We start from the raw sequence: 17,925 nt of genomic DNA on the forward strand, positions 1-17,925 counted from the left end.
GGGCTCCGGGCTGACAGCTCAGAGCCTGGAGCCTGCTTCAGGTTCTGTGTCTCCTTCTCTCTGCCTCTCCCCTGCTTGCGTGCGCGCACACTCTCTAAAATAAGTAAACGTTAAGAAAAAAAAAAAAGACCTACTTCTTACCATCCCTGCTACACTCCCTGCACCACCTCACCCAGTTTCAGAAATTTCTAGTTCTTAAACCATGACCAATACTCAGAATAATGCTTAGAGCAGAACAGATACTCAATAGTTGTATTTTTAAAAAAATATTTAATAATAAACATTAAAAGTCTAAGGTAACAGGAGTCCTCCCAAAATCCTTTCCATAATGTAAGCCAAAGGTAACAAAGTTGGGGAAACATTTGCCCTTATTATTAGGTTGAAATTATTGTGATATAATTTCATCAACTATGTGGATGGAGGATGCACACTATAATCACTGCAAATAAGGTGCCTTTGGAAAAAAAGCACCCTATTTCCCATTTCTCAGGGAAAAAGAGAAGTGACAGAATTTTCCATTGGCTCTAGGTTGAACATAGGAGAATTTGTTCTAGAGCTGAGGTGTATAAAAAAGGAGCCTGTAGCTGCATGTAGCTATTTGACAAATGAACGTAAGATAAAAATTCAATTTTTCTGTTTCACTAGCCATAGTGGGCACATGGGATAGTACAAACATAAGACATTTCCATCATCACAGGAAGCTGTATTGGAGAAATCTCTGAAGGGCTGAACTAGGACCAAAAGGGCAGGGAACAAGGGCAGGATTCTGGCTCATTGAATAAAACAAGACAAAAAACAAAACCTACCAACTTTCAAAACTGCTCAAACCATCTTCAAAAAGGGAACAGACTGGTTGTGAGGCAGTATTTCTCTCACTCCCCAGACCCACCTAGGGCTCTTTAATGGGAAATATAAATTTGTGTACAAGCATTTCTCTGGCCATCATCAATCAACAGAGTCATTTCTAAAATTCTCATTAGTCCCTTTCAGTGACTATTCAATTACAGGACATTTCAAGGAGTCACAGGTGACCCAAGAGACATGTACTCACCAACTAAATGTAAAGTTTGAATTTTGGCTCCTATAGGAATTTTCAGTTTATTTTCAGGAGGAATTGGAAACGCTCCATTACGATTACGAAACTTCCCCAAAATATGAACATGCGGCATATATGTCCATATAGATTCTACCAACTCCAAATGAGAAGTTTCCACACCCTAGAAAATAATGCCAAGCAAGCATAAGAAAGGCTATTAATTTAGCATCAAAAGTGTCTATTTCTGTATCATAATATACTAAGTATGCAGTGGGACTTGAATTTTGTTATGGATGAAATCTGGATGTGAGGGAACATGTTCTTTCATTCTCTGATATATTATTTCATCAATCAGTTGATGTCACCAGGTACACTCACCACTAAGTTTGGGCATGCCTGCAAAGCTTCCAGAACTCCTGGAATGCTAAAAGCCTCATGCCCCCGTACCCTTCGCCTCTCAAGGTATCTAGGGTGAAGGCCATATAGCTGTTCGACGTCTGGCATCTTCTTCAATAGTGTGAGGAAACTGGAATCTGTGAAGCCTGAGAAATTCAGAAGTATTTAGAGACAAGTTCACCTTTCTGTTCATGAACATTTACTAGTCGCTTCTAATTTTTATCAAAAGTTAACAAAAGGTGTCATTTTAAAAATTTTGTAAGACTGACACTACAGCTGAACAAATGGTTAAACAGAAAACATATTCCTTAAGCAACAGAAGACATGTGTCAGAAACCCCACTTATCCTGAGTTAATATCTTACAGAGCTAAGGCTTTTTATCACTGCCTTGGTGGTGTTTAAGGCACAGAAATCTTCGACTAGGAACAACACACTTTTAACCTGGATAACTTGCACCTTTTACTGGACTGGTGGCTGAGGAAGGACCACCTACCTGATCAGCACCGCCCCCCCCCCCCCAACCCAAAGGTACTCTCTGGTCCAGAGAACCTCTAGGGCTCTGCAGAGCACACTACTAAAAAATGAGTAAGATGTGAGGAAGCTCCCAGTTCTAACCTAAATCCCAACAAACCAGGTTCTCTTGGTCTATCCATTTCCTAATAATTACTCTATCCTGTGTTTATCACTCCCTGGACATTTTGGAAAAATGACATTCTGAAAACTGAAAATGAATTGAAATTGAAATGACATTCTGAAAAATGAAAATTTCATTTCTGAAAAAGACAAATGCAAGTTAGCTAAGAGTATCTAAGTGAGCCAAACTGAAAGGATGCTGAGCTCACAGAAAGCTATTTATCTGGGAGGCTGACTGTGTTCCATCCACCAGATGGGAACAGTAAGGCAGATTACTTCCACCACTGCAGGGGTTTTGGTATGGTAAGTAGGGAGACAGTTGATACTTCATTATCTGGGATGTTTTGTCTATAATGGAGGTTGTCAGAGAGTCACTTGTCTGCTCACTAATGACAGCTAAAATTATTAATTCTCAAGAACAGAAATGAAACCCCAAATCACTAAGTCTTACATGAGTTGTTCTATTTGCACAGGGCTGGTGCAGATGATTGTGTTAACTTTCGAATCACAAAACTGAAGAGTTAAGAAGAGACCTCAAGGATCACTTGGTCTGATTACAATAACAGCTCTTGCAAAGCAACCTTCACTAACCGAACCAATCAATGTGCTAACCATTCTATACTCTCTCATCTACTCTCACAACCCCCCAAAAAGGTAACTGCCCCACTTATGAATGTAAAAAATGAACTTGAAAGAATTGAAAAGCTACCATGTGGGAGAGCCAGAATTCAAAACCAGGTGTGACCACTGCCAATGCCCATCCTCTTTTGTCACATACTTACTACACATTGTCTCTCGTTAAAAAATCGGTAACGTTCCACCTTTACAGAGATCATGTGACAATCCAAAGAACTTGCATATGTAAACCATAAAAACCATGGTTATCGTTACTACATAGAAAATTGGGGCTTAAATTCTAGGTTTAAACTAATGCCAGGGTGGCATTAGTAAGCAAAGTTAAAGAGATCTTATTCTAGGCTACAGACTGTCTGCTTCAATCCTCTTTTACAGTCACTGCAGGAATGGGAAGCTTTGGGCTCACAGTTATTTATCACAGTCTGAAAGAAATCAGCAAAGATTCTCTTCTAATTTGATAAGGGACAGAGATGTTAATGCGAAGACTGCATCACACGGGACTCTGCTATCTCGCCTGATACAGTACATTAATCCCATCGCCAGAATTCCTGCTGACCTAACCTCTGTTAAAGCAAATCTAACATAAGGAATGACAGTCATTTTCACACTGCCCTCATTTTTTGTCTTTCCTGCTATAACTGATCACTCTTTGGAAAACAATGAGCTCTTTTCCCTCAGAATAGTTTCTTTGAAGTATTTGAGGACAACTGTGGTTTGCCTCCCACTGAGCTAAGTTCTAGCCTTAGGTCTTTGCAATGTTCTTCACAAAAAGGTATATGCTGATAACTAGCTCTGGCCAAAGGATAAGAGCTACCAGTTGACTAATGATCTTTTTGAAAGTATACAGCCCCCCAAAGTGTATAATATTCCCGTATTGCAGAGATAGTCTGCCCTATTCTACTTCACTTCTGTCAAGGCTCCCCCACCCCACCCTCATCACATCTTCAAAATATCAGAATTGGGATAATGCTAATAAAATGTGGTTCAACAAGACATTTAAAATTGCTACATAGCAGTAACTAAAGGGCACTAATAAATGGATTGGTGTTAACTGAAAAGAAGCCTTGACTGGCCCTTAATTTTAATTCTTCCCTTTCAGATGTGCTCTACTTAACTAAAGTCACCAACTTTCTTATCTGGTCTCTACCTGAGGTCTGTTTTGTGGTCAGGCCACTAACTCTGAAATCTTCACCTGTAAGGCGAATTATGCCTTGAGAATCTCTAAGACCTAGCATAGTCTCAAGGGCTAAAGAAATGAAAGCTCCAGAAGTGCAAATTTCTGTGGCCTGCTGGAGCAGCTTTACAAAAACTGATTAATATTTGTTTAACCAGAGGATGCCATTAAGGGGTACAGAAAAACTATGAAAACCTGCATCGTAGAACAACAGACATTTTGTCTAATATAATAGACATATATTGAATTAACAGCTAAATAAGTATTCTCCAATCATATACTTGTGGAACAGGTTGATACAGCTCCTTAAGGAACTAAAACTGTAAAGCCTCAAGCAAAACACATTTTATCAACCCAAACCAACCTAAGTAATTTAGATAAGATTCTGCCTCCCTACCTACGAGGTGATTTAGATTACCTATCTTAAGACAAGTAATGTTTGATGGGAATATTATTAATTTCTAGTAGGACTCCAAGGTACCTTACAGGCTAAATCCACTTACCACTTGGCATGTATTCCCACCACCGCCCTGCACAGAGATCCACAACCCTCACCACTCTCAGATATAGGGTCACTGCTTCTTTTAGCTTCCTGGAAAGACATTCCATACACATGATATCCTGCAGAGGGAGGTACCTTTGTGAGAGAAAGAAACTCATATTTATCAAGTGGATAAGTACTTCCTCTCACCAACAGGTTACTTTTTTTCCTTCTCCAACCCCTCAAATAAGACTTTAGAAATATTTACAGGGTTTTAAGATTAACATGCACTTAAAGCTTTTCACTAAAAACAGAGGAGTCCGCAAATACTCAAGCATCCAAATAAAGTACTGAGATCCCTCCAAAGGGTGTTAGCTAAAACCTGCCTTTCTCCTTTTAAGTCTTCACAAACCAACAAAATCTCAAGGAAAAAAAAAAAAAAGAAGAAGAAAAAAGATTTCAGTGCATCTCCAGGCCTCACGATAAGGGAACATGAACAAGATCAGAGAGAACTAATCAATATGAGCATGGCCAACATAAGTTTATAGCTTTTACAGAATCCATTTCCTGTAGTGGCTAAAAAAATTCCTCTATGCTCCCTCAACACCACCCAGAAACTCTACGATTTTCTCCATCAACAATATGTATACTAAGTTTACAGTATACCATTTTTTTCCTATATCTTTTTCCCTTTTAGATCACACTCTGATAAAAGTATTGCATAAGCATTAAATGAGAACACCTCATCTCAACTACAATTTCCTCTTTTCCAACTTCCCCTGCTATCTCTTCCTTCCTGAAACTTTTCAACTAACCTCTACTTTTGTTGTTTTTAGCAATAGCAATATGCATTTTGAAAGATCAAAAAATTTCATCTTTCTCTCTTCCTAAACACCTCTCCATGCACACCTAGATGATGAGGATGATTTTTTTTTTTTTTTTTTTTTTTAAGTAAAGTGGCGCCTGGGTGGCTCAGCTGGTTAAGCGTCCAATTCTTGATTTTAGTGCAGGTCATGATCTCATGGTTCGTGGGTTTGAGCCCCATATCGGGCTCCGTGCTGGCCGTGGGGAACCTGCTTAGGATTCTCTCTCTCTCTCTCTCTCTCTGCCCCTACCCTGCTTGCTCTCTCTCTAAATTAATTAATTAAAAAAAAAAAAGGTAAAAACAGAGGCTCAGTCAGTTTAGCTTCTCTTGGTTTCGGCTCAGGTCATGTAATGGGTTCATGTAATGGAGCCCCAAGCAGGTTCTGCTTGGGATTCTCTCTCTGCCCCTTCCCCCCTTCTCTCTCAAAATCAATAAGTAAAAACTATTGAAAATTTTTAAAAAGGTAGAAACTACCTTTTATTGAGCTCACATTATGTCACAGACACTGTACCGTAGTCACTGTTTCACGACTTTACAAAGTAGCTTGTTCTTCATTTGCCCTCCCCCAACCTTTTTCTTTCTTTCTCTGCTAGGCTGGGTTCCCTATCACTCTGGCTAGCAGTTGATTTTGGTCAAAGTACATGATAGGCAAAGGCTTTCTGCTATCGCTAGTCGCCTAGTTGAACTCTTCACCCCTTATGAACCTCTCTCAATCGTCCCTTCATTAAATGAGCTTCAAATTCTGAGGCTGAGTGTATGTACCCTGTTTCCTGCTAGAACTCCCACTGATACAGGAGGTGCTATTTTACAAGTGGGAAAACAAACTCACAAAAGTTAACCTGCAAAAAGTCAACAGCTAGGAAAGAGGAAGGAAGAGCAGGGATGTCAACACAGTTGGTTTTGACCCTAATTCCTAAAAATTAAGCTAATTCTAAAGAAAAAGTCTAAGTGTGTCTGCTGAGTATTTCTCTGCTCCATTTTTTTTCCACCTCTGGACTCTCCCGCTTCCCTTTTAAACTCTTTAAAGAGAATAAAATCAAACCTTACTTTACACACTTACACGCGCGTGTGCGCGCACGTGCACACACACACACACACACACACACACACACACACACAAGCATTACATCTTACAGCCTCCAAAACTCAGATATAAGTAGGATAATTTTCAGAAATGACAGGACTCTATGTTTTATAAACAATGAAAAATACTCAATTTGTTTTCTGAATCAAGTTACACACTAAAGAATTTTTGCCTCAAATCACTGATTATTATCCAAAGTTTTTGCCTAAGTAAATATTACAATCCCTTTAAATACAAATAGATCAGTGATCACATGAAGATTACATCATATTTGCCCTCAGGAAAAAAAATGTATTAGAAGAGATGTGACACTTGATTCCATTTCTTCCATTTGAATAGTCTTTTCAAACTGCAAAATGTTATCTCATTCTCAACTTAAAATATGGTCCAATTCTTTTATATGTCCTGCCATTATTCAACAAATATCTAACACATATTCCTAGAAACAATTTTACCTATGCTTTCTTCCAGGATTTTAACAATGTTATTATTTAACTCACTGATGCCTTTAGAATTTGTTGTCAGATAAGGGAGAGAAGAACATACTTTCATTACTTTCTCCAAATGGTTTTTGGGTTATGACATCATCACTGAAGAATCGACTCAGCTCTTCCTCACTGATACGAATACCAAGTTTATCATAAACTAGATCCGAATATATATTTGAATCCATATATATACCTATATATATAATATATATACCTATATATATATTACCCAACTATCTGTGATTTATTTCTCTAGTACCAAATCTTCAATTATTGTATATTTTAGATTATATATGTACATATCGCAGGGTTAGGCTCTTTTTCTGAAAAAACTTCAGACATCCTTCTGCCAAATGAACTTTAGCATCCTTTTGTTACATTATAAAAATTCTGTTATTCTGGGTTACCTATTCCCAGACAGAAGTGAACTGACAAAACTACAGTATCACACAACAATCTGTGGAAGATAAAGAATAATACAAATTCATGTCAGAAAAGAAAAATAAGGTACTTGTGGTTCCCTACAGTAATTCTGCTATCATTATTTTAAAACTTCTCGGGGTGCCTGGGTGGCTCAGTCGGTTGAGCAGCCGACTTCAGCTCAAGTCATGATCTCACAGTTCATGGGTTTGAGCCCTGCGTCGGGCTCTGTGCTGACAGCTCAGAGCCTGGAGCCTGCTTCCATTCTGTGTCTCCCTCTCTCTGCCCCTCCCTCTCTCTCTGCCCCTCCCCTCCCCTGCTCGCACTCTGTCTCTCTCAAAAATAAACATTAAAAAATTAAAAAAAAAAACTTCTTAATCGGCAAATATTCAGTAATTTTTAAAAATTCAAAACATTTCTAAGAACTCCATGTATGGAAACTTCCTGAAGGTAAATAAAACAATGGAAAAGCCAAATGCTTGGAAAACTCCATTGCAATTTTTAAGGAAAAAAACTGGAAGCAATCCAGATGTCAGACCACAAGGGAGAAGTTAATTATCATGTCATAGTCAATGACTAAGATGCTAATTAGGAAGACCCCGTCGCAATATGAAAAAAGGCAGAACACAACATAACCGCTAATGCTCACTAAGCGCTTATGCTATGCAGTGTGCTGAGTGCTTTAAAAGCATCAGCTCACTGAATGCTTACAGTTAACATCTTTATTGATCGCTGGTCTGAGGCAAGTAAATCAAAGTCTCATGATTCACACTCAGGTCTCCAACTCCAGAGACAAGGTGTATTAGGGTTGTTTATCTGAATGAACAGTGACTGACAGAAGCAAGCAGGGGAAACTGGAATGACAGGTTTTTGTTTTCACTTCTTTGTTGTTAAAATGCAGTCTGGAAAATAACATAATCAAAAAATCTGTTTTTGAAAAAAACTTTACCACAAAACAACTTTAATGTGTGCACTGCATATAGTAACGATGGGTATTATTTCATGAAACTTTTATTTCAATCACTTACATATATGTGCATAATGAAGAAAATGTTTCTCACTGTGGTTTGTAGTCAAAAAAGTCAGAAACACTGCCTTATGTTGTACACACATGGTACTGTAATAACAAAAGTCAACAAATCAGTCAATAAGAATTCCAAGAAGTCTGGAATGTTAACATAGTCTAGAGAATGGATGTCCAACAGAACTTATCGCAACAAAAGTTATCTCTATCGTTAATGTCTACGCTGTCCTACACAGTAGCTACGAGACACATAGGGCCAATGTAACTGAGGAATTGGAGTTTTAATTTGATTTCATTTAAATTTAAATGCCATATGTAGCTAGTGACTACATAGAGAGTGCAGCTCCAGAATTTGCCCCTACTTATACATTCTAGGTGGGTAAAAATCAACCAAACAAAATCTTACCTAAAAATATGACAAAGCACTTCATGTGAAAGTTGATTCATATAATCCTTTGTTTCATCGGATATGGTTTCCTCAGGGATTTCATTATTCATGAGACATGTTTTAACACTTTTCTTTCGTGGACCCATTGCTATGTTATCTCCAGTATCAAAGAGCAAATCTTCCCTCTTGGTTACTTGACTGCAAAGCACCTGAAAGCAAGCAGAGAATAGAGTAGACTAAATAAAGCACACCAAACCCAAACTCAGAAATTATCCCTATAAAACAGACTTTTGTAAAACCATGCTTACTTGAAAAGAGAAAGAAGGGTACCCACAGACCACATTCAAATTAATAAAAACATTACACAAAACCCACAGAACATCTTTTTCTGAAGAGCAGCAGAGAATATAAAAATGCATTATTTAGAACAAGCAAAAATAATTCAAGGAATCAGGATTCTACATTCTATTCTGTACTCTGTTCCTTCCTAGCTAATTCACTCAGTCTCCCCAAGCATCAATTTCTTCCACTGTAAGCTAAGATCATTAAACTAGGTTAACAAAACTCCTTCCAATTACAGAGCTCCCAACCCTAGGACCATCCCTCACACAGAAGGTACAAGAGGACTGTTGGGCTCTAGTCCTGGATCTGCCAAACTACTTCTATGAACTTGAGTCACCTTTTAAATTCTTCATTTTCCCCCCTATAAAGTCAGGGGATTAGACTCCACAAGTAGGTCCCAGAACCCTTCATAAATCTGATAAAAATTACAGACCTTCTGCTCAAAATCTAAAGACTGTTTATGTGCAATTTCAGAGAGAGAAGAAAACCACCCTTTTCCTCTCCTGTAAACATTAAGGAGCAAAGGTTAATTCACTTTTGTGTCAAATGTATGTTTCGCTTGTTTTTAAAATAAGCTTTGGGGTGTGCCTGGGTGGATCAGTCGGTTAAGCGTCAGACTTCGGCTCAGGTCATGATCTCAGTTCGTGGGTTCAAGCCCCACGTTGGGCTCTGCACTGATGGTGTGGAGCCTGCTTTCGATCTCTGTCTTCCTCTCTCTCTCTGCCCCTGCCCCACTTGAGCTCACACACGTGCTCTCTCTCCCTCTCTTTCAAAATAAATAAAAATTTATAAAATAAAAATAAAATAAACTTTAGTAAAGGAAGAGAGGGGAGGAGGGAGGAAAAGGAGAGGATGGGGGGGGGGAGAACAAATTAAAGTCAGATGAGCAAGCACCCAGAGGTTTGTTTTATTTTGCTGACCAGGATAAGAGGGAACCATGTGAAAATAGTGTCCTTTAAATAGCATTATCAATTATCATCGGTAAAATTCTCAAAAACGTCCTGGACTCGAACTCCGAGAGCTCTAGATCACAGCCTAACCTTCGTCATGCCACAGTGATGCACAGAAGTGCAGTTCCAAATCAGCGGATCTCTAGTAACTGCTCCGTTTTGTGCACCACCTTCTCCTTTTCCCTAATTGTAATCCTTTACTATTAAAACTTGCTAAAGTGGACTGCATGCTTCTATCTTCCTACAAAGTAGACTCATTAAAAGTTTAACCTTTTCCTGATGACCGGAGCTTATCAATAGGATTCCATGATGCCTCTCCTCAGGGACTATGCAAGTCTGTGGGGTTCTTGGGGACCCTTTGCTCTACTGGTAAATGGGAGCAAACTACAAGGCTAAGCGAATCCTCAAGATTTCTTGTGCCTGTGTGTGTTCTGGTCTCTTCCCTCACAGACAGGTCACCTGTAATTTCTGGCAGTTAGCAGCGTGCTTGCTCCCGTTGCATTACACACACACACACACACACACACACACACACACACACCCCTACCTCTAATCCCTCTCTAATTTGTTGCCTCTTCAGCCATGGCCTAGGAAACCAGAACAACATGTCTTTACAATTGTGTGGATGAGTATCAACAGGCAACTGGCAGTACAGACCTAAGGGATTCCGCAGAGTAGGAGCATGAGCTACCATGCTCTCAATTCATGACATCTCTTTTGCTTTCTCAAAAGCTTATTTGTATGTTGACCGTCCCATTTTGGCTAACAGACCTCTGGAGACAGAAAAGTTTGTACTGAGAACTGCCCACAAAAAAAAGTTATAAATACACTCGTCTGTTTCTATCACTGCCCAACTTTTCCTATTCACTGCCCCCTCTGGCAAAATGAACCTTTCCATCTCACGACAGCGCTGAAACTGCTCTGTTATTTTGATCTCCTCGTCATGAAAGCCCACAGGCTCTCTTCCGTGCTCCCCTCACCTGACCCATCTGTAGTATGGGCCAGTGCTGACCACTGTGTCTACGAAAACTTCTCATCATGTGACTACTTCTCCCCAAAGTAATACTCTCTTGATCATCTTTATTCCTGCATGACCACTCCTCAGTCTCCTTTGCCAATTCACCCTAGAATCCTCTTCTCCCAGGGGCAACTGTATCCATTCTTGGGGCTTCCTCTACTACAAATACACTTAAAACAAACAAACAAACAAAAGTATTCTAGTTGCTATCCCTCCTGAGCTCTAACCTTTACTTCCTCTGCTTATGAGAAACCTTCATCTCAGGATCTTGAACATCCTTCAAAAATATTATGCCCAACCTGAACTCTCTCCACAACTACAACCACCCTCCAACCCAAAACATGTTCAGTCACACACACACACACACACACACACACACACACCTGCTTTCCCTACTTTAGTTTACCAGATGCTCAAATGAGAAACCTTGAAATCAGTCTCAAATACTGCTCTTGCAACCACGCCTGCGGGCCTTCAGGCCTCTATCAATCCTCACCTGGCCGACTGCAATGGCTTCCTCAATGATCTCCTTGGAGCCTGGAGCAAAGCCTACCACACAGCACGCCCACAGTAAGTAATTTGCTGAATAAATGCTTAACGTATCATACTCCACGTTGAAAGCAGAATGAGCTTTTTAAAACATTCTTCTGATTGCATATTAAGTGGAAAAAGCAAGATGTAGGTTATGCAGAAAGTATGACCTTATTTGCATAAGAGAAAAAGGACAAATATGCTTGTGTTTGCATGGGACATTTCTGGAAGGTCCCACAACAAAATAATAACAGTGGTTACCCTTGGGGAGAACAGAGGGTTAGGAAAGGAGGAAGAGATTTTTACTTTCCATATATTCTTCTCCATTATTTGAAAATTTAATTTGTTTTGTATATTAAACCTCTTAAACAACAAAAACAAAAACACCCAAATCAGCCTGCAAGGAATCCTAGTTTGCATAGGGTAAAATATTTCCCATCTAGTCTCACAGCACCTTCCCAGTCTTATCTTTCAATCCTTAGCCCTTGTTCCTCAGGACACTCGCTCCAGCCACACCAATGTCCTCAGGGCCCCCAAACATTCATCTTTCATTCCCAATTAGCTATTAACTCTGACTAGCTGTCCTTCCCTCCCCATTTTTTGCCTAAAACACCACTAACCTGCTTTCAAAATCTAGCTTAAAGGTTAAGTCCTTTGTGAAAACTACTCACCTCCTCTTTTGAGCTCCCTGTGACACTCAGCATATGCTTCTCCTATAAAAACTTGTGTAGTATTTTCTTGGCCACGGTTCTGCCAAGAAAAGAATCTCAAATCTCCTACTTCTAGGTGAAGACAAGTCTTTGCTCACAATAAATCCTCAAATATCTGATGTATGAACATCCATCATTCTTTCCATTATTCCAGAGGCATCCAGTAGCTTCAAGGCTGCTAAGAACCATTTCATGGTCCTATGAGCACTCTGTTTGCTATGGCAGCACTCAATGATCTTAGCAACGAGCTTCTAACCCTGACAAAAATGCAGTCCAATTTTAATCCATAAGATTAAACACAAAAGAAACAGCTATCTGCACCTACAAATGCCTCAAGGAGACTATTAACCAGTTTCAACCAACCCAACCATGGATGAATTTCCCAGCTATTATATTTTAGCACATGCTTCACTTTTAAGGATCTGTACAACTCTAACCTTTCATGAATACCTGTTCTTGATTTTCATCCTTTAAGCACAAATCTTTCGTAGCCTTCCTCCCCCCTTTTTTTTCTCTACCAAATCCACACCACTAGCAATTTATACCCTCTTCTTATGATTCCACCTTTTGCTGTTCCCTATTATTTTGCAAGCTGTGATTTTGTGGGAATCAGGTTTAGTAGCCTCAGTGCACAACCTGCACTTGAAGTTTTAAACGAAACAGACTGCACCTTAACTTTGAGTTTATAGAAGTTCACTTGTTTAGAACTCAGAAAAAAATACTCACAGGTATGATTTCATACATTATGCAGAGATCAGGTGCCCAGCAAGCCCACAAAAACCTATTTAACTTATAGTATGCGTTAACACTAACTACTGAAGGGCCTAAATTAGCAGCACTAACAACATTTTAGGTGAAATTATGTACATCATTTTCCATATCGTGCCTAGAGTTGAAGACTTAGTCATGCAGCTACCTACTTGACAGCAGGTGGAGTAGTGACTCCCCTGCCTTAAGCCTCTGGTGGGGGACCCGTGAAGATGAACACTAGGGTAAAAGATAAGATCTCCATCCTACATCCAGGGGCTTAACAGTCAGGACCCACAGCCAGAGGAAAGCCATCAGTCCTCTCCTCCTCCAAGCAGGTGCCCCTAGAAATATCCAGGAGATAAAAAGATTCCTCATTAAAGGACTCATTTATTTTGAGTACTATCACCACTCCAACTCTACAGAGGACAACAAAATTATTTCAACGAAGGTTGGCCTCATCTTCCATTTCAGTGAAATACTAGCCAGGCTATGCTGAGAGAAACAGAGGCCTGGTATCCCTGTATGAGAAGAAAACACCATGCAAGACCAGCAAAATCCAAGTGATGATGCAGTCTCTCTTGTAGGTGCACTCTTCTCTTCTTAATTGCTTTTCTTTTAGTGGGATGAGGGATAAAAGCAAGTGAGAATAGAAAACTGGACTTCCACGTCTTGGGTTTCCTCCTACCCCTATATCCAACATATCGTCATTTGGCATTTGAGAAACTCAACGAGGTAGGAAAGGTGCAAAGGAGAAGCGGGTTAAACGGAAAAGAGGAAAGGAGGGAAAATCCTATTATCAACGGTAGGTAAAGATGAAGCAATGATGCGGGCCTAGCAGAAGAGTCACAGAGGGTAAGGGAGAGGGAAGTATAAGTAACAGGTGAGTAACCATATGTGAAGAATATATTTTGCAGCACCAGGTGTTATTTCTAGGGTTAGCAAGTTCTGGAGGCTCAGACTTTAAAATGTCATTCTGACAGAAGTACAAAATCCCAGAATGTCAAAGCTGAAGGGGCCCTCAGAGACCACCTGGTCATGCAGTTCTTAACTTTTTGTGGGTCACAAACCCTTCTGGGACTATGGTGAAAGCTGCACATCTTCTCCCCAAGAGGAAAATAAAACATACCCAGACTTGTGCATGATGAATTTCATATGCAATCTTGGGGACTTCACAGACACATCAAAGCTCACCCAGAGGTCCCTACCTAAGACCAGCTCCCTCAATTTTCAGATGGGACAAACAGAACCAGGGAAGAGAAGTCAGTGGCCCCAGAATATGTATTAAGTGTCAGGATTCAAGCTGGGATTCGGACTTCCCAGCCTACACTACACCTACATCAAGTCAGGCTCCGTACCTCGGCTGTTTCTCTGCACTCCAGAGCCTGGCCACTGCTCTGAGATGGGCTTCTGGACGCTCTGACAGAAATGCTGCTGACCGCACCCTCCTCCACAAATCAGGGTTTGTGGTCCTTCTAATGTAGGCTCCTACTCAACAGCCCTCAGCAGTCCTGGGGATGCTATATTCTGTGGCTGGCTGTTCAGCAGACCTTAGCTACCAGAAGCATCTTTTTCATCCTGGCGGTGCAAGTACGTTCCAAGTAGTAAACCCGAGTTGTCTGTGTGTATTCTTTAAGCCAGGGGTCTTGCTGTAATACACTTTCTCTTAGGTCTGCTCTTCTTCCAGTCTGTAGGTTCAAAACTCCTTTCTTCCCAAACAGAACTACACTATCCTCTACTAATTCAGTTCATTCTCTTTGCTCCCAAATTTACCCCTCTCTTTTAATCCTTGACCCTCAAGGCTATCTCCACCTCTTGTTGGTGTTGGGAAGCACCAACATTTGCTTGCTTGCAAAATCAAGTTCTTTTCCTTTTAATCCTCTATTAAGGATTAAAACCTCTGGAGAGATTTTAACACTATTCACAATTCTGACAGTTGCTGGTATCTATAAAAGTCCTGTATCAATCCACTCCTTCACTCCCTAAATGTCACAACTAAAAATCTTCCTATACCTGTACCATCTCGCCAACATCCTCCTCCATCCCTGACTTACTCTACTAATTACTCCTTTCCTCAGATCACACGAGGCCCTCCCGGGTATGTGTTTTATCTCTTATTAACACACTGGACAGGGCAAAGATAAACCAACTTACCTTACAACTAAACAGAAAACTTAAGAGATCTCTTCTTCTATAAAATTTTCCTAATACTGAACCAATTCTTCATTCTGTATCTAAATAAGAATTCCATGGAGAAACTCCTTTTAAAAAAATTTTTTTTAAATTAATTGATTTACTTTGAGAGACAGAGAGAGCACAAGCAGGGGAGGGGCAGAGAGAGAGAGAGGGAGAATCCCAAGCAGGCGCTGCACTGTTAGTGCAGAGCCAGATGCAGGGCTCGAACTCCAGAAACTCTGAGATCATGACTTGAGCTGAAACCAAGAATCAGACGCTTAACCAACTGAGCCACCCAGGCGCCCTGAAACTCCTTCTATTCTTGATTGCTGCTATCCGTTCATCTGTCTATCTCCTCATTCACTTACTACCTACTAAGTGCTACATGGTGATGGAGTCGTTCTTCCTGTGAAACGTAGCCTTAGAATGCAGTCTTAGTCTTCATTGCCCTCACTAAAAATACCTTTCTCCCATTTAAAACTTCCCAATGTCCTCAATCATCCCATCTGGTCAGGGGCTTTCCTGCCCTTCAGGTTCTAATGCCTTTCTTTATTGGCTTCAGCTTGCTCGTATCAAAACAATCTTGTGCATCACTTAATATGACCCCATTCCTAACATCATAAACATTCTGTGTCTACTACCTAGGATAGTCTCTCTTGCCTAAAGAAAGTCTCTCTTGCCACACCACACCCACCAAGCTGGTCCGAAAACAAACACAAATGGAATTATAGTGTCAAAAGGGTCTAGGAATCATCCAGTCCAACCCTTCATCTTCCAGATAAAGAAAAGTGAGGCCCAGAGATGTAAGCTGGCTTGTCCAAAGACACAAAGTCAGAAAGTACCAGTGCTTAAGCAAGGATACAGGTCTTGAACTCCAGTGCAAGACCAATTTTATTTTTACTATGTCACTTCACCTTACTGAAACCGAGTTTTTTTTCTTTTTTTCCTATGCTATGGCTTAGTATCTTTTCCACTAAAGCGTGTACCTCCAGGCACACATCCATTTAAACAAACACACACGAAAAAGTTATTCTTTGCCCTGAGAGAACATAAGAATCACAGCACTGCAAATTTTAAAAGCAGGGAAGGAGCCTTAGGGATCACCTAAACCAGAAATTGTCAGAAGTTAAAAATTAGAAGCGCAGACGTTTCAATCTATAGGACCACACAATGTGTAGCTTTCCATACTCCATCTCTTTCCTCTCCCAGAAAGTCATGGCCTTACAAGAGCCATTATTTTACTCTTCAGTTATGCTCAGAGTATGGGAAAGAGGATTACGAACCAGTAACCTAATCCTACGCTCTCATTGCCAGATGAGAACTCTCAAGTCAAGAGAGTCAGAAGGAATTTGTCCAAAGTGCCAGCAAGTTAATAGCAGCTTTAAGAGAAAAAACAAGGTCTCCCGTTTTTCGCACAGGGGTGTTTTCACACTGCGGGTATAGATGCATAGACCCAAGCCATCAGGACAGAGCTTCCCACTGCACAAGAGCCTTCCTAAGCGCCCAGGTGCCCTCGGCCAGTCTGGTGTCTGGAAAGAAACACGGTAGACGTCTCTTATCAGTCAACTCCAGGCTCTACAGGAGACAGGGAAGACAAGCTTTTCAGGTCTGTCTCTAAGGAAAGACTCCTTTAAAGGGAGTTGAGAATCTGATTTTCAGAGCTAAGAGAAGCATCAGAGGCAACCAACACCTTCACTTGACAGATAAGCAAACGGTGCTACGGAGAGAGTGATGGGCCTGGGCAAGGTCACACAGTTGAGTCGGTGGACGGGGTAAGACCAGAATTTGAGGCTCCTGATCCTAGGGCTGGCTGCCTCTCAAAGACGTATTCATTGCGTCTTGCTCAGGGACACCCCCTCAGTACGCTGACTACAGGGCTTCCTTAATTTACCGGTTGAAACACTGACAACGTAAAAATCGTAGAATTCCTGACACCCGGGGTGGGATGGGGGTCCCATAAGTTGTCCAGGCCAACCCCCCAGTCCGCCCCTATCCTGAGGAAATCAAGACCCGGAGAGAATTTTGTAGGCGAGAATCTTGGGCCAGGTGTGGACAAGGTAAGCAAGCCCCGCAAACAGGGCCTACAAGGCCAAGCACCACAAATCCAATCCCTGCTCTCCGGGACGCTCTAGGCCTGAAAGGGGCCCGAGACCGAGAGCCCGGGCGGTCGGGAGCCCGGGAGCCCCTATCCGGCCGCCTCCGTCCCGCCGCCCACACCCCCGGCTCTGCGGCCCGCCGCCGGTCCCCGGGCCCTCTCGACAGCCGCCTCACCTACGCCGGCCCTCCGTCTGTTATTGTGGTTGAGAGGGAGGGAGAAACGCTACAGACACTTCCCGCGGCCCCCACCGCCGCGGCGCTTCCGCTTCCGCCGCCGCTCAGGCATTTCCGGGGGGTTGCCTTCCGGGGCTGGGCCCGCTCCCCTTGTCCATGTTGGGTGTGGGACGCAGGCGTCTAGTCTCGGCAGCCATGTTACGCGTGGCGGTTTGTGAGGGCGCTGGCGTCACTCCATCTTTACCGGGACGGCGTCGCCGCGCCGGAAGCGCCTAGAGTCTGACGCCGGGGGGCGGGGGGGGAGGCTGTCAGGACCCTGTGGTTTGCACCTCGCTCTGCCCGTGCCTAGCGGTCTCTGATAAGCCTTTGGACCTCGTGTTGCCGTTTGCAAAACGACTGCATTCCAATAGAGAATTTTCCAGAATTCGTCTAGCTAAAAAAAATTTTTTCTTTTTGCCGGCGGGTAGGGGGGAGGAGTTGTGGGGGAAAGTTAACGATGTTACTGTTAAATTAGTTTTTCTCTACCTTGGGGACATTGTTTCTGCACATAATGAA

The 17,925-nt window shown here is 41.6% G+C and overlaps 1 protein-coding gene across 5 annotated transcripts in view; it reads right to left on the reverse strand.

Annotated features, from left to right (window-relative positions):
- Positions 1-17,510, reverse strand: part of FBXO38 (F-box protein 38) — a 56,370-nt gene extending 38,860 nt beyond the window's left edge. For 2 of the 5 annotated variants that reach the window (XM_030329881.2, XM_030329859.1), the window contains exons 1-5: positions 17,371-17,510; positions 8,645-8,835; positions 4,380-4,513; positions 1,415-1,578; positions 1,052-1,217 (exon numbers count right to left, since the gene is read on the reverse strand). In XM_030329881.2, the coding sequence (XP_030185741.1) occupies positions 1,052-1,217; positions 1,415-1,578; positions 4,380-4,513; positions 8,645-8,772 (592 nt within the window). In that variant the 5' untranslated portion in view covers positions 8,773-8,835; positions 17,371-17,510. Of the gene's footprint in view, positions 1-1,051; positions 1,218-1,414; positions 1,579-4,379; positions 4,514-8,242; positions 8,332-8,644; positions 8,836-15,078; positions 15,153-17,370 lie in introns of those variants that run through there. The other 3 variants (XM_030329866.1, XM_030329873.1, XM_032594406.1) reach the window with 3 other exon arrangements.
- Between the last annotated feature and the right edge of the window lie 415 nt (positions 17,511-17,925).

Source organism: Lynx canadensis, chromosome A1 (genome assembly GCF_007474595.2).
Source record: "Lynx canadensis isolate LIC74 chromosome A1, mLynCan4.pri.v2, whole genome shotgun sequence".
NCBI lineage: Eukaryota > Metazoa > Chordata > Mammalia > Carnivora > Felidae > Lynx > Lynx canadensis.